At 32.7% G+C, this 14,563-nt stretch overlaps 1 protein-coding gene across 1 annotated transcript in view; it reads left to right on the forward strand.

Moving 5' to 3' along the window:
* Positions 1-14,563, forward strand: part of LOC149085630 (adenylate cyclase type 1-like) — a 314,970-nt gene that overhangs the window by 199,125 nt on the left and 101,282 nt on the right. Inside the window, exon 5 of the mRNA XM_089233786.1 lies at positions 7,546-7,673. Coding sequence (XP_089089912.1) covers positions 7,546-7,673 — 128 coding nt within the window. The remainder of the gene's footprint in view (positions 1-7,545; positions 7,674-14,563) is intronic.

Here is a 14,563-nt window from a genome sequence, read left to right on the forward strand (position 1 = left end):
TTGCTAAATGAAATGCTTGAATTGATATGTGAGTAAATTTATTTGTATTTTTTTGGCATTAAAATTGTTACTCTAATGAAGTATTGTCTGAGGCTTTCATGGCCGACGTTCAATGAGTTATAAACGAGAGACTTCTTACGAAGCCTTCCTCGCTTGTCGCAGAAACCTACGTCCGTTTAACCTCAGATGGTGCTTGCCACAGATGTGGGTGAAACGTCAGAAAGAAAATACTTCAGGCCCTGACCTAATACCCCGGAAACCGCTTGTAACTCGAATGTTACTCTACTCTAATATTTAACAAGCAATTTATCGAAAGTAATCTATAGTCAAAAAATAAAGATAATTGATATTGAAAAAATATGCTTTAAATTTATGTTGAATACAATATTTAGTAACAGTACAGTCCGTCTCAGAAGTTTAGATAATGCACTTTTCTTAAAATAACAAGAAAAATACATTGAGTAAAGTCGAGTATAGAAAAAGAAATTCTACGAAAAAACATTTAGAATATTTATAGTATCGAAAATGCAAAAAATAGCTCTGTCAAAAGTTTAGAGAAAATTTGGATTTACAAAAATTACAGGTTTTTAATAGCTAATAGAGATTTTTTTAACAACCTCAAACACACTATCCTTCTATGGATCTAATTAAATTCTGTAGGGTTTCAACATCAAAACCGTACCATGTTTCTCTGATAGAGATCTTCAAGTCATCAGCAGTCGAAAATACCGTATTTCATTTGCAAACACATTTACCATAAGTTTGCCCCATATATTCCTAATGGGATTCAAGGCGGCACTGACCTATGGCCAGTCTAAAACCGATACATTTTCACATTAAAGAGCTTTTTTTGTGGCAGCAGATTTTTGAATAGACACGTCATAATGTTGAAATGTCAAGTTTGGTCCTCCTAAAAATTCCCCAATCAGTGCTAGTTTTCTCTAGAATCTCTTTTAAGCATCAGAGTTTGATGACCAGTTTCAAAAGTTAAGGAAGCCTGACCATTAAAAGCAAATTCTGCCCATTCCATTATCGAAGCTCCACCTTACTGTCTGCTGAAAACATCCGTCTGGAACACGTGAGCTTTTTTTTGCACCACTGATAACAAGATATTTGTCTCTATAACATATATGATTTCGTGCCCATTTCAGTGTGTCTCTTCTCCCCCTCTCTTTGGTGCTTCGTTGTGACAGGTGATTTCCTAAGCACTCTTTTATGAATCAAATACAAGCTTCTCTGATCTGCTTATGAACTATATCTGTTGAAATTTTCACTTCAGGATCTTCCATGCAAGGTCAGTTTTTGCTTTGAAGCCAATTTTTCAACGGTTTTGTTTTCGCGTAAACTTGTACTGCGTTGCCTACCACAACAAGATTTTAGCTTTTGGAGGACACGTTGGGTTAATACACGTAGTACACTTCATTTCGACCTGCTCAAAGCAATAGGCCTTTCAGAGCCTTTCTTTTTGCTGTCAAATGAAATGATCGAAGAATTTACAAGAATTTACAGAATTTACAAAATATGCGACGATTTTGGCAAATTTTTTTAATGGGAACATCCGATAGTTTTGCATTTTTATACTATCACATTTCTGATACTCCATATACAAATACAAATACAAATACAACGCCACAACAGGCAAAATGCCCAACGAGGTGGCTGATAAAAAGATGCCCATAAAAATATGGATGTCATATGTTTCAAAAATACAGCAACCCAATTAAAAATGCAATTAACACAAATTACAAACAATATATACACACGGAAGTTTTACTAAACTTTTGAGACATCTATTTTTCAAAATTTTGAGTTTAAAAATTCAGAAACTCATTTTCTTAGACAGTGCGAAGTTTAAAGTAGGTTTTCGCATTTTGATCACAAGCAAAAAATAAATAAAATCAAAATTTGTAACGGTATCCATGGCGTAGTTAAAAATCTATAGTGTTTAAACTTTTGAGACGGACCACAATATAAGTATTTTTAAATTTACTCTCCTAATTTTTATTATATTAATGCATGTGTAATCATTCAGAGTAATCTCTTAAGGTAAATTACAATTTTTAACCAAATATAATTTCGATTGCACCCATCGGTGTATTCAAAAATGGGTTTTCGTCACTCAATTTTTTTATTAAGAACATAAAATAAACAAAGGATAAAAAGATCAGTTGAATAACCATATTTCGAAGTCAGTGTACGAATAGAGGACATCAAACAAAAGAAAAGTTTGCTAACCCAACACTGCATTTAACGCCTCATTTATTCTTTGAGAAAGAGAGAAGAAAAAGAGTGAAGCCGGTTTTATTTTTCGGCAGCGGTTGGTCAAACAGTTTTTGTTGTTTTTATTTTTACCGAGTTTAATGGATGCTGTGTTAGATGCAGAGTTGCTTTAGCCTCGCCTCCAGATTATCTCACACAAAGAAACCCAGATAACCTTTGTTTGCTCATCTTCAAAGGTCAGGGGAAAGTCACGTGGGATAGCTGAGAACTTGAAGGAACATCTCGTTTTGTGCTTTGATAGAAGCCCTAGAGCAACATGTTGCGGACGTTTTTCCATTAGCTTCGTTGATGAGATTCCTCCTGGAGTTGAAACGAATAAGACTCTGTTATCCTTATTTCATCTGTTATTCCACCAACAGCTGCGAATTAAAAGAGAAAGTGATGTACGTTCAAATAGTTAATTGGTTGCAACGCAACGCATTGTCTTCTTCTGCCATAATTTCATCATTTCTCAAGACGTTTGTTGTTTTGATGATTCATTCAGCGTAAAAACATCAAAAACAAATGTCCAAGTATTTCAGATAACGTATTTAACGTTCAATCTGTTTTTATGGTAATAATCAGCCACCTCGTTAGGCATTTTGTCTGTTGTGGAGTTGTATTTGTATTTGTACAAAAAAATTCGATAAAACATCATATAAATTTTTTTCAGCTTTATTATATGATACAGTCGAACCCCGATTTAACAAATTCGAAGAAACTAACAACTTTATTCGTTAAATCACGGAGATTATTTAATCGTTGTACAATTGATGATGAACATAAACACACTCGAAACTGCAAACATTAAAAGCTACTCCCGTTCGCGTTCTTATTATAACTTATTTCTGACAACAATTTAAAAAATTGTTCAAATTTTTTTATAAACTTGAGAATGAAATCAGGATGCATGAAAAAATCACATGAGAAAAATCGATTCGGTACATCCAACAAATATTATTTTTAAAAAGAATGTATCGTGATCTTAACGCATTTTCAAGAGATCCGCAAGATCTGTCCAGAAAGATTGTAAGTGAAATTTGTTAGTAAAATTTGAATTTTTTTAAACGCTTTCTCTTCAGATCAACCGCCATTCTTTACTGGTCAAGACAGAACACAAATATGATTTGACTTCATTTGACGAAATTCATTGACTTCATTGTTTGAATGAACACAATGTTTTTTCGTATTAGTGTACACTAATTGGCCACTGAAACCTTCCCACACACACACTCTAAAAATGGCTTTATTGTCTCTTTACTCAAAAAGGACAGATTCCTCCTCCTACTTTTTTGTTTGTTTCTAAAGAAGAGCTGAAGGTCAAATACTGGGGAGTGAAAATACTGATTTAGGTGACGAGAAATGAAAAAATTAAGGATGTAAGTAAAAAAAATCGTTTTATTCAGGATTTTTATTCGTTAAATAATTTTTACCTTCATTTTCACCAGTTTTTGACCTTTATTTTCACCAGAATTTCAGAAAAAAAAAATATCGTTAAATCGAGGAATTCGTTGAATCGGAGTTCGTTATATCGGAATCCGACTGTATTTAGATTTTATAAAGTATTTTACATTGTATACCAAATAGTTTGCCAAGCATTTTATATCATAGAAAATAGTTATATGTAAATAATGAACAGCTTTAGAAACATCAACACCGAAACTACTTCACGAGATCAGAGAGAGAGAGTCTTGTGTTTTTGATCTTATAAAAATCCACTTGAAACCCGACGCTTAGTAGTATATAGTATATGATAACTCGCGTTCAGTAAAATGACTGGTTATAACTGAGATAAAAGCATTTTATATACAGTGGATACCTTTTAGTGCGACTTATTTTTATAGTTCTAACTTTTACTAATACTCATTGAGATTTCCCGTTTAAAGCGTTTTCTCGCTTACAAAGTTTCTTCAGGACGGTTTTTTAAAACGTTAAAAGCGAGATCCACTGTATGTATATTTCGTATGAGCAATTGTAAATTATATTTTAATCACTGTCTAGTAAAAGACATGATATAATGCAGAAAGCATGATATAAATGAAGAAGTGAATGTTGCATGAATATTCTGTATTAAAACACATTACAGTAGTTCAGCGATATTATATATATACGATATTTTATCTTCAATTCTTGAAAAGGCAACGTCTTAAAATTTCATATGAATATTTCATTTATATTGATTTTTTCTTCAGTAGTCTGTCTTTTATGTAGATAGATAGATAGTTTTGTCTGCACGTCATGTCATACATACAATATTAATAAAAAAACCTTTAACGGTAAAGACAAAAAAAAGCAAATACATGGAGGCGAAACGATTCAAATCGAAATCTGAAAATTTTAAAACCCTACTATACAAGCTATATACAGTGTGTCCTGTAAGTCCTGATGTGGTCCCCGAACAGCTGTTTCTAATTGAAAAAATGCTAAAAATGTGTTCAAGAATCATTCCGGATCGGTTTTGACAGTTAAAATACACTGTCATAAAAAAATTAAATTTATATACCGCGCCCCCACCCTCTAACTTCCCATTAGAAAGTTGTTGCCCTCCTAAGACCAACAAAAAAATGCCATGCCTCTAAATGCAATATTTGCTGAGATATTCGAATTCAAAAATCTGAGAAAAGTTGGAAAAAGAACAGCACGAATGAGAGAGAAAGGAGCTTGTCCATTTATTTATGTTGTTCTTTCCCAACTTTTCTCCGGTTTTTGAATTCAAATATCTGGGCGAATATTGCACTTAAAAACGTGAAATTTTTTGTGTTGGCCTCAGGAGAGACAGAGCAACAACTTTCTAATTGGTAATTAGAGGACGGGGCCGTATAAAAATTTAGATTCTTTTTATTTTATGACAGTTTTTTATTTTCGCTGTCGAAACTGGTACGGAGTGATTCCTGAACACAATTTGAGCATTTTTTAAATTAGAACCATACCCTTACGACGAACGACTGATGTGATAAAGGCCGCATTAGGACCTACAGGATACCCTGTATAGGCAAAAGACCGATAGAAGCGATCGAATTTTTCATTCGCAAAATGCTTAAGAAATTTGAAATATATCAAGAAAGTGGCCGGGAAAAACTGCTGAATGTCCAAAAAATTACAAGCATAAATGATTACTGTTATTCGATTATTTAGATGCGTAAAAATGATGAAATTCTCACACAAATACACTATCATCTCATCATAAAGTAGTTCTAAAATATAAACCTTAGATCAGATCCATAAAAGCCTTCAAACGTGTTTGTCAACGCTAATTGGTTTTTCTTCCCTCAAAATCCTTTCCTCATATTTATGCATCGTTTTAGAGCCGTCAAAATATCTTTAAAAAATTCTCGTTGAAAAAACTCTTACGCTATTATGTTTTCCCGCAAACTATAATCAAGCGTGTCATCATTACGTTTAAAAATTATTTATATGTTGAGAAAAGGAGTACACACACACACACACAAAACAATTTTTTCTTGAACTGAACGAGTTACACAGATTAATTCTTGGAGATGTTTCACATAATAAGTATATTACTTTTGCATATTCTATACGTGGAGGATCACTAGCAGTTGTTATCAGCTCGATATCAATTCAGTTTTCCATCGCTAAAAAAATTACAGACCAATTGTATTAATTGTGGTATAATGCTTATAGTAAATATTAAATATTTATGAATGACAACTTTTTTCTATGGCTCGGGATTAACGCCTCTTGGTAAATTTGCAAATTGAAGGAGGAGGAATTGTGGTGTTTGATGAATAAGCATACTTCGATCTTTCAAAAAAGTGTTAGGGAGGCCAAAGTATCCCACGCTCCATTTCAAAAATATATGTTCGTGTTTTGTATAGTATCGCAACTGCTGGTGAATACGCCACACCCGAAAATTATTATAGAAGAAAAGAGGTTTTAGTAGAAAAAAAATCGCTGCTTTTTTACATGGACGGGACTTTGCATACACAGCACTATTAGTGTGAGAACGAGCACCCAACAGTGAACCCGACGTATAACGTTTATCTCCTTTTTCCGCTGATCTTCAGGAAAAAAATATTCATAAAAACATGAAATATAAAGATGAAAATGTTGTGGCCGCTAAAGTCACCAGATTTATGGACGTATAATGTTTTTGGGGCCCAAGGTTGCAGTAAAAGGTAAAGTGTATGAGACTGACATTCATAATAATTTTAACAACTGAAAAATAACATTGTTTGCTATTTCCGAGGAGAAATTACGAATAATTTCACAGAGAATATACGAATAATATAATAATTAATTTGTGCTAATCAGAGAATGATGTTAATTTTCAACTCCTCTGATTATTATGACAGAGCGTATATTGGTTGGGAAAGGGTGTATTTTGCTCTGAAAGTTTCATGTGATTCCAAAAATTTCCCATGAGAAATAAATACATTTCTCAAAAAATACTATTTCACATTATATATGTGTGTTTTTTTTTATTTGGGACAAGTTTTAGTTGGACCACCCTTCATATGCAGTGTACATAGCAATGTCTGTATACATTGATACAATAATCCCAGAAAAACTAATAGCTAGACACATCACTGTTTCCTCATGAACTTTATTACCGTTTATTATCAATACAGAGTGTTCTAGTTCCTTTCGTCCGCATAGTAAAACACCAAAAAAAGTATAGAAAATTTACACCAGAAAACTAGAAATTCTGTTTCAATTGTGTAGCATCCACTTCATTGATGTTTCCGTATTGATGTCTTTATTTTCTTTTATGTGGATTTTTGTGAGTACCGATTCTCGAACGAGTGGATGGATGCTCAGATCTCTTCTCTACGAAAGCTTATTTACGTTGAGTTAGTTCCACAGATCGGATTCCTTTTCTTCAGACCCTGATTGCTAGGAGTGAAGGCAAAAAACAAAAAAGAGAAGCAGTACTTGCATTAACACTTGTTGCTTTTGTTTGTGGACAAACATTTTGGTACCTTGAGTAAGCGAAAAGTAATTCCCAGCCCAACTGCTGGTTTTTCCGAATGATGAAAAAAGAATCATATAATTACCTACTTCTTTTGAAGTCAGCGGTATTCCATTTATCTGACTTTTTTCGCACATATAATGGATCTAACTTTTTCATTTAATGTTCTTATATTTTGCTTAGAATCTGCATGAAGTATTGCATTTTTTCTTAGAGTTAAATTTCAAACATGTACTGTATTTTGGAAAAGCAAAAAGATAGAAAACAACTACGTCTTTTAAAATATAATTGTTTGCACAAAGAATGCATGAGAACTTTTAAAAAATGGTTTTATATCTTTTTCTTTTCCTGTGTAGGATAACCATTGTCTTCGCATCAAAATTCTTGGAGACTGCTACTACTGCGTTAGTGGACTTCCAGAGCCAAGATCTGACCATGCTCATTGCACCGTAGAGATGGGCCTAGACATGATCGATGTCATTGCGTAAGCAATATTATAACTTGTCAATCATTTAATATTGATACTAATCTAAATATAATTAAACCTTCGACATTCGAAACAAAGTGACTGAGCCCATTTTGGATATTAGCAAATATCTCCGAACGCTGTGAAAGGCTGAAATAAAGTTCTTTAAAGATGATGAATACCTTGGTTGGATTACGTCATCGTCTTCAAGACGTGGGGGATGCCACTTCTGATGAATTTAAAACGAAACCATATATATATATTCGATAAATACAGAGTCATTTAGAAGAGATCATCTGATTTCAAAATTATATACGTATTTTAAAATTAAAAACACAGAATGGTAAGTGGTATATGAATATAAAGGAAAGTTTTAAACCATGAACAATTAATGATGCTCGTGCGATGACCGTTTATGGAGGTTTTTTGGGATAGAAGTGAAATGACAACTAGCTAGCAAAAACTATTCTGGATTCTTTCGTTTGCATGATTGCAGTCGGTAATCATCTTTCAGAATGTTCTTCAGCTTAATGACTGAAATTCTGCTGTTACACGCAAGAAGCTGAGAAGATGGATAGCTTTTGCATTGGACTTCCATTAGAACTAGTTTTGAAAGAATCCACATTATAATTGCCACTAAAAGAAGTCATATGTAAGCTTCATTAAAAAAAAATAATTCCCTTTATATTTATTTGTGTATTACATATCATCTTGCGCCGTCAATTTTTAAAAAATATATCATTTAAAAGTCGGATGATTTTAACAAGGTAATTTAGAATTAACAGGGTGATTCAAAAAGACCACCGTGTATTTCGCATGACATGATTGATATACCAAGTACCACTGTATTTTGATTTCTAAAACACAATGGAGGTATATTTGTATAATTGCACTCCATATTAAAAATTAATTTGGTTGTTATGAATATGATAGGTTTCGGATACATATATATACGGGAGGATTAAGGTATAGGAAGTTCTACTATATACAGGGAAACCTGTCGTAATGAACATTCCACGATAGCAGACACCTACTGTTTACGGACAGTTTTGAATTAAGTGAATGGATTTCTATGTATTTTACTACCAATTAACAGACAAAATTTTTGGTCCCAAAGGTGTCTGTTATCAAGAGGTTCCATTGTACTAAAAATTGAAGGTTTTATTCTATCAAGTTTTCCCGATTTTATTTCGCCGTCGTGTATAGAGGTTTCTTGAAAAATATTACAAAAAAAAAACAAGAAACAAATTGAAGACTGGAATTAGGCTGTAAGTGCCAAAATGTAAATTCCGAGGAAAATCGATGTAAAGGGGAAACCAATGGATTGAAAGAGTTACATCAAGTGCTACCTAGTGGGAGCTACAACAAACAAACCAATTGTCAAGGAACTGTCAGCCTTATTTCATTGCATTGGCGTTGAAACTTACATTCTTTTTTACGAAATTTTTTTGTTGTTGAAAAATGGCACTTACAGCCTTTTTTAATTCCAGTCTTCAATCATAGTCAAAACGCCTAAGGTGGTGGAAAAAAGTTTGAGGACAACTGAAAAACCGCTACGTCTTTAAAACTTGTTCTTGTAGACGGGCGGCTTAAGCCAAACATTTTCCACAAGTTACAATTTCTCCAAAAAAAAGGAATTGTCTAAATTATATATATACATATATAGTAAACATCAAAACTTGGAAAAAAGTATGACACGTGTGTTTTCTGACGTCGAAGAAAGAAATTAGCATTTTTCTTATGTTGGCGTAACAGTCGAGACTGTTTACAGTATTTACTGAACACTAAAGGGGTGAAAAGCTTGCTCTTAGAGAGAACGTTATGCTCCTGGTCATGAAATGGCGAAAGTAATTAAAAGTGTGAAGTCTGTTGTTACAGTTTTTCATAAATAGGCTCGGAAATTGTGAACCGAAAGCTTGTACAAGAAGGCTGCTTTCTCTCTTACCATTCGTCAGAAAAAGACGATTATTCACAGATTTTACATTAAAAAAAAATTTCTCTGATGTTATTCAAATTTATTTTTCAATTCATAACAGAAAATCAAGATATTTTGCAATATCACGATAATTTTGCATACATTTTTTTTTAAATTGTATCGAAATATATGTTACATAGTAGTAGTATTTAATGCAAAAAATTTGGTATGAGGTAACCACAGGCCGCCAAAAATTTAGCCACAATTCGATTTTTAACTTCGCCAACATTTCAGTCCTTGTAGCTCGTCATTAAAACCAGGTTTTTGGATGAAATTGGAGTCAGAGGAAAATATAGGCATATTTACAAATCTAGATAGTTTCGACAGAATTTCTATTTTCTGAGGCACCTCTCATTACTTTTAGACAGTTTTTGCTTTGACAGGACAATTTGTCTGTACATGTTTCAAAGTCTAAATAGCGTGGATTTGAAACCGATTCAGTGGAACCCCTTGAATCGTCATCGAAAATGGCATCTTCTTAATCCCGTATATACTCTCTTGTGTGGCAGTTTGACTCACGAAGCGTATAGAAATGGTCCGCAATACGTAAACAAACATGATCGTTATCGCAGTCATCAAACAAGCGAAAGACGATTACACAACTAATTATTAATGGCTTATCTCTATCTATGATATCCCGCAAGATGAAGATTGTAAACAAAAAAGCGTCTCTTGATTGAAATGAAATTTTTTCCCATAACTTTTAATTGTCCTTATACTTTTCTCAAGTTTTGATCTTTACTATAAATTTGAAATTTTCTTCTTGAAGCAGCACAGCACTCATCTAAATTATTTTTGCTGGAACAAGTTTAGTTACAAATTGTAATTATCACTTGAATATTGTCATGCATCTACAAACACAAGTTTCCAAAATATGGCAGTTTTTCGGTTGTCCTTAAACTTTTTCCCACCACCTTAGATATTTAATAGCCGTCTCTTTTTCTTTCGTTATATATTACTTATTTCAAAAATAAATGAATTAAAAAATTGTGCTCCTTCGTCTGCCAAATTGAAAAGTTTAAAAAAATTCCACTGAGTCTCGTAAATGAATTTGTTTTTGAAAAATTACTATTCAGTTCATAATTTTTCTCGAATTTTTTTTTCAGAGCACTTTCATCTACGTCGGAATAGCTATCAGACTAAGATGCTTTAATAAACAATATGGGCTCGAATTTGATCAATTTTCCTTCAGGTTTAATTATTTTCAAAAGCTGTATCTGTAAATTAAAATACTGGACCTCCTAAAAAATCATTTCTGTTAAAACGATCGCTGAAAATTAAAAAAAAACTTGTATGCAAAGAAAATTGATGGGAAAAAAACTAAAAATATGATTAAAAATATATAGGGAAACATTGATCTTATCACACGCTTTTTCTTGATAAGTCTCGTCAACGATTTGTCACTTGAAGCGCAAAAGATAAGAAAAATTAATTTCTTTTTTAAAAAACTCGTGTGAACGATTAAAACTCTTATTAGATACACCCAAAATTAAGTCGCAGCAGGCGCTAATTCAATTTTTTACGAATAATTCAAAAGCTACACATAAGGAAAGATGTGCGGGGGATTTTCTTCCTTATTGAGCTTAATTATGCCAGTTTGCCTTAAAGGCAAATTTTGGGGCAACAGCATGAAAACTAATGTTAAAACTCAAGGTTGGAGTTTTTTTTTCTTTACTTTATCTGTTGGTCACGCCACTGGGGTCGTATACTGTGTGGTTATGCATGCATATATACATAGTAGTTTGCGAGCAATTAATTGGTTCATGCGAGCATAAAGGAATTTCCAGCCAGGTCCATCTATTGTGCAAACAACTTTTCATCATCTTGGAAAAACTCGTTAGTATAGTTAAGGACCATCAGCGCCTTGTCGCACTTGCTAACATCAAAGATACTAAAATTCTCGCAGATAATTTTCTTTGCCTACCGACACGAGCTTTATTCTCCATGTTCTGGAAGATTAGTTATTTTATTCGGTGCTAATCAGCTGGAACATTAATGTTTCTTAAACGAAAACACAAAGCGGGAAAAATGATAAATTAGTAATCTAGGGAGCTATTTAAATGTTGCGCAATTATTTGTCCCGATAAGAAAGAAAAAAAATAATTACCGGTCTAATAAGTTGACTCGTAATTCGATATTTGATAATAAATTATTTTGTGCTGAAGTGAACATTTGGAATATGTTCGTTTATGTATTGTGTTCGAAACTAGTTTTTATTAATGCATGTACAGTACATACGTTGGTTTCCGTTTTTCAAATGCGTTGAAAAGAATTCAATATTTATCACATTTTCCCAATATAATAAAATATTTGTATGTGTATTAATTTATTACATATTAAATTATATATTTATATATGTTTTGATTACATATATCAAATACATTTCTTAAATCAAATGCAGTTTTACTTTGGCTAACGAAGATGATTCCTTTCGAAATTATGTTCGTTAGCCGAAACGGGATTTCCCATAGGTTTCTATATAAAATCATTTAATTCGTTCCGGATGCCCCCAAAATTTGAAGATAAGTTTTATAAAACAGTAGGAACATTATAAAAAAGACATAAACTGACCAAAGGCTAAGATAAACAGCTTCATAACCGAATGAGGAAGAATTTAAAGGAGTATAAAAACTGAAGATTTTTTTTTCTTTTTTCTCACGGTATTTACATGACATTTTTACTTGGAACTTATACAGCGTAGTCTTTTCTTCCACATCTTCAAAGTCTATCAAGGATAGCAGACGATGAAACTTCATCAGAAGCTGGCCTCTGTCTCTTCGCTGGAAGAGAATTTAAAAATCTACTAATTGACATTTTCATTATTTTAATGTTTTGAATTATTTACTTATCTCCAACCAAGGAGCATTTCATTGAGCATTGTCCAGCAGAAAACTACAGCCTTTTCGGGCACGGTTATATTTTCCTTTAAAATAGGTTTCTCGCCGTGGGTCCAAACATAGCCCCACACACTGCAGCAGGGCCTTTGGGCTAGGACTTTGGCGGTACCCTGATCAAATTTTTAACGCCCCCCCCCCCCATAGTGGATTTGCTATCCGACAACTAAAAAACAAATGATAAGTAGTCTGGAACCCTGTCAGCCCCACCCTTGTGAGGGCCATGGGTCCGAACACTTCTATCACTAATTTGTAAACAAGGTTTTTGTTAAAGACGGAATAGATTATCTCCCGGAACGACTAGACTGATCGTTCGGCTTTAGTTCGATGCTAAAAGCCTTGTCACGTGAAATGAAAATTCAAATTAGAATGAATTTAAAAAAAAAATATTTTCTCCACTGTACTTATTCATATTTCACATGAAATGGCTCAGAAGCTTTCTGACAGAAAAATATAGGTTCCAGCTTGACATAAATTCATACGTCGTGAATGACGTATTATTTTCGAAGAACTTTCCCGAAAATTTGTCGTGTTTGTGAGCATTAACTGAATCGAATCTAAAAAATTTTATCGAGCTTGAAAAATCGTGATAAAATCTTTGTTAGCCGAAAAATTCGTAAGTCGAGACTGCGTTTGTATATATACAAATACCCCTGCCTTTTTACATAGTAAAAAAATTTCTTACGTAGATTCGTTATTAACAATATTATTTATCCATTGATTTATTTCAAATTTTTACCACATATATTTAATTGTGTAAGCTATTGTATGTGTCAATACAAAATTTTACATCTCAAATAAAACCCCCCCCATTAAAAACAGCTTCCGCGCATGACAAAATTGCATGAAATCAATGTAATTGAATAAAAAAATTATTCAAAATAAAGTAAACTGTTCAGTTCATAAAATGATGAACAAGATTGAGTCTCAAAATCTTATTCAATATTAAATTTTAAATGTTAAAAATATTATAACCCAAGTATTAATGAATGGATCTTAAGTCTTTTTCGTCATTTTATGAACTGAACAGTTTCCTATATTTTGAATAAATTTTTGTTCAATTTAAATGATGTCATATTATTTTATCATGTGCACAAGCATTAACTCATTTTTTTGAAAATTTGTAAAAAATCAGTTATTGGAGATGTGCCAAATTTTGTATCAGTATCTGGCATAGGATAGCGCTACACAATCAAATATATGTGGTAAAAGTTTTAAATAAATCAATGTAAAATAATATTTTTAATAATATTTCTAGATAAGAAAGTTTTTACCATGCTAAAATGTAGGAGACCCCTTAAGTGGCATAGCAGAAATCACAAAACCCCCTTTAAAATCACATATCTTTTTTCAATGAAGTAGGTGCAAAGTAAGGGATATAGGAAAAAGTGTTTCATTGAAAAATCGACTTTGCAAAATACTTGGGATTGCAATAAGCAATGTATGCTTATTAAGCATACAATGCTTAAATAAGAGACTTTTGAGGAGGCGAGATATCTCGTGAATGCCACTTAAAAGGTTGAATATAATCGTATCTGAACTGAAGAATTTTCCCCCCCATAAATCACATTCAAAATTTTTTTATTTATTTATTGCGTATACAGAAAAATTCATACATCGGACACAATACATATTGTAGTCAAAAGCATTAGTCATTGACATTATAATTGTGGCAGTCGATTGCAAACTAATACTTGATTGCTGAAGAATTTTGTACTTAAGTTATTTGAAATTATATTCACAGTTTTAAACAAACACTTGCTAAAATATCGTGAGAAGACATAAGCCTTTATGTACTGTATTTTCCCGAATGGTAGGAACTCTGCATTACTTTGTAGAACAACATTTAGAAGAAGAAAAAAAGATAAGAAACACCGAGAAAAAGAATTCCTCCGATGCGTCAGTTTGCTAGTAAATTTAATTTATGAACAAAGAGAAGACTTTAATGCTATTCACGTTCCAGCTTGTTCGCAAAATACTATTGACTTCCCGCTGAAACATCCTAAGAGGTTCTCTGCTTAATTTCTTAGCTCCAAGAA

This window comes from Pholcus phalangioides, unplaced genomic scaffold (assembly GCF_987345545.1).
Source record: "Pholcus phalangioides strain wild (caught in Gottingen) unplaced genomic scaffold, Ppha-v1.0 ptg000007l_1, whole genome shotgun sequence".
NCBI lineage: Eukaryota > Metazoa > Arthropoda > Arachnida > Araneae > Pholcidae > Pholcus > Pholcus phalangioides.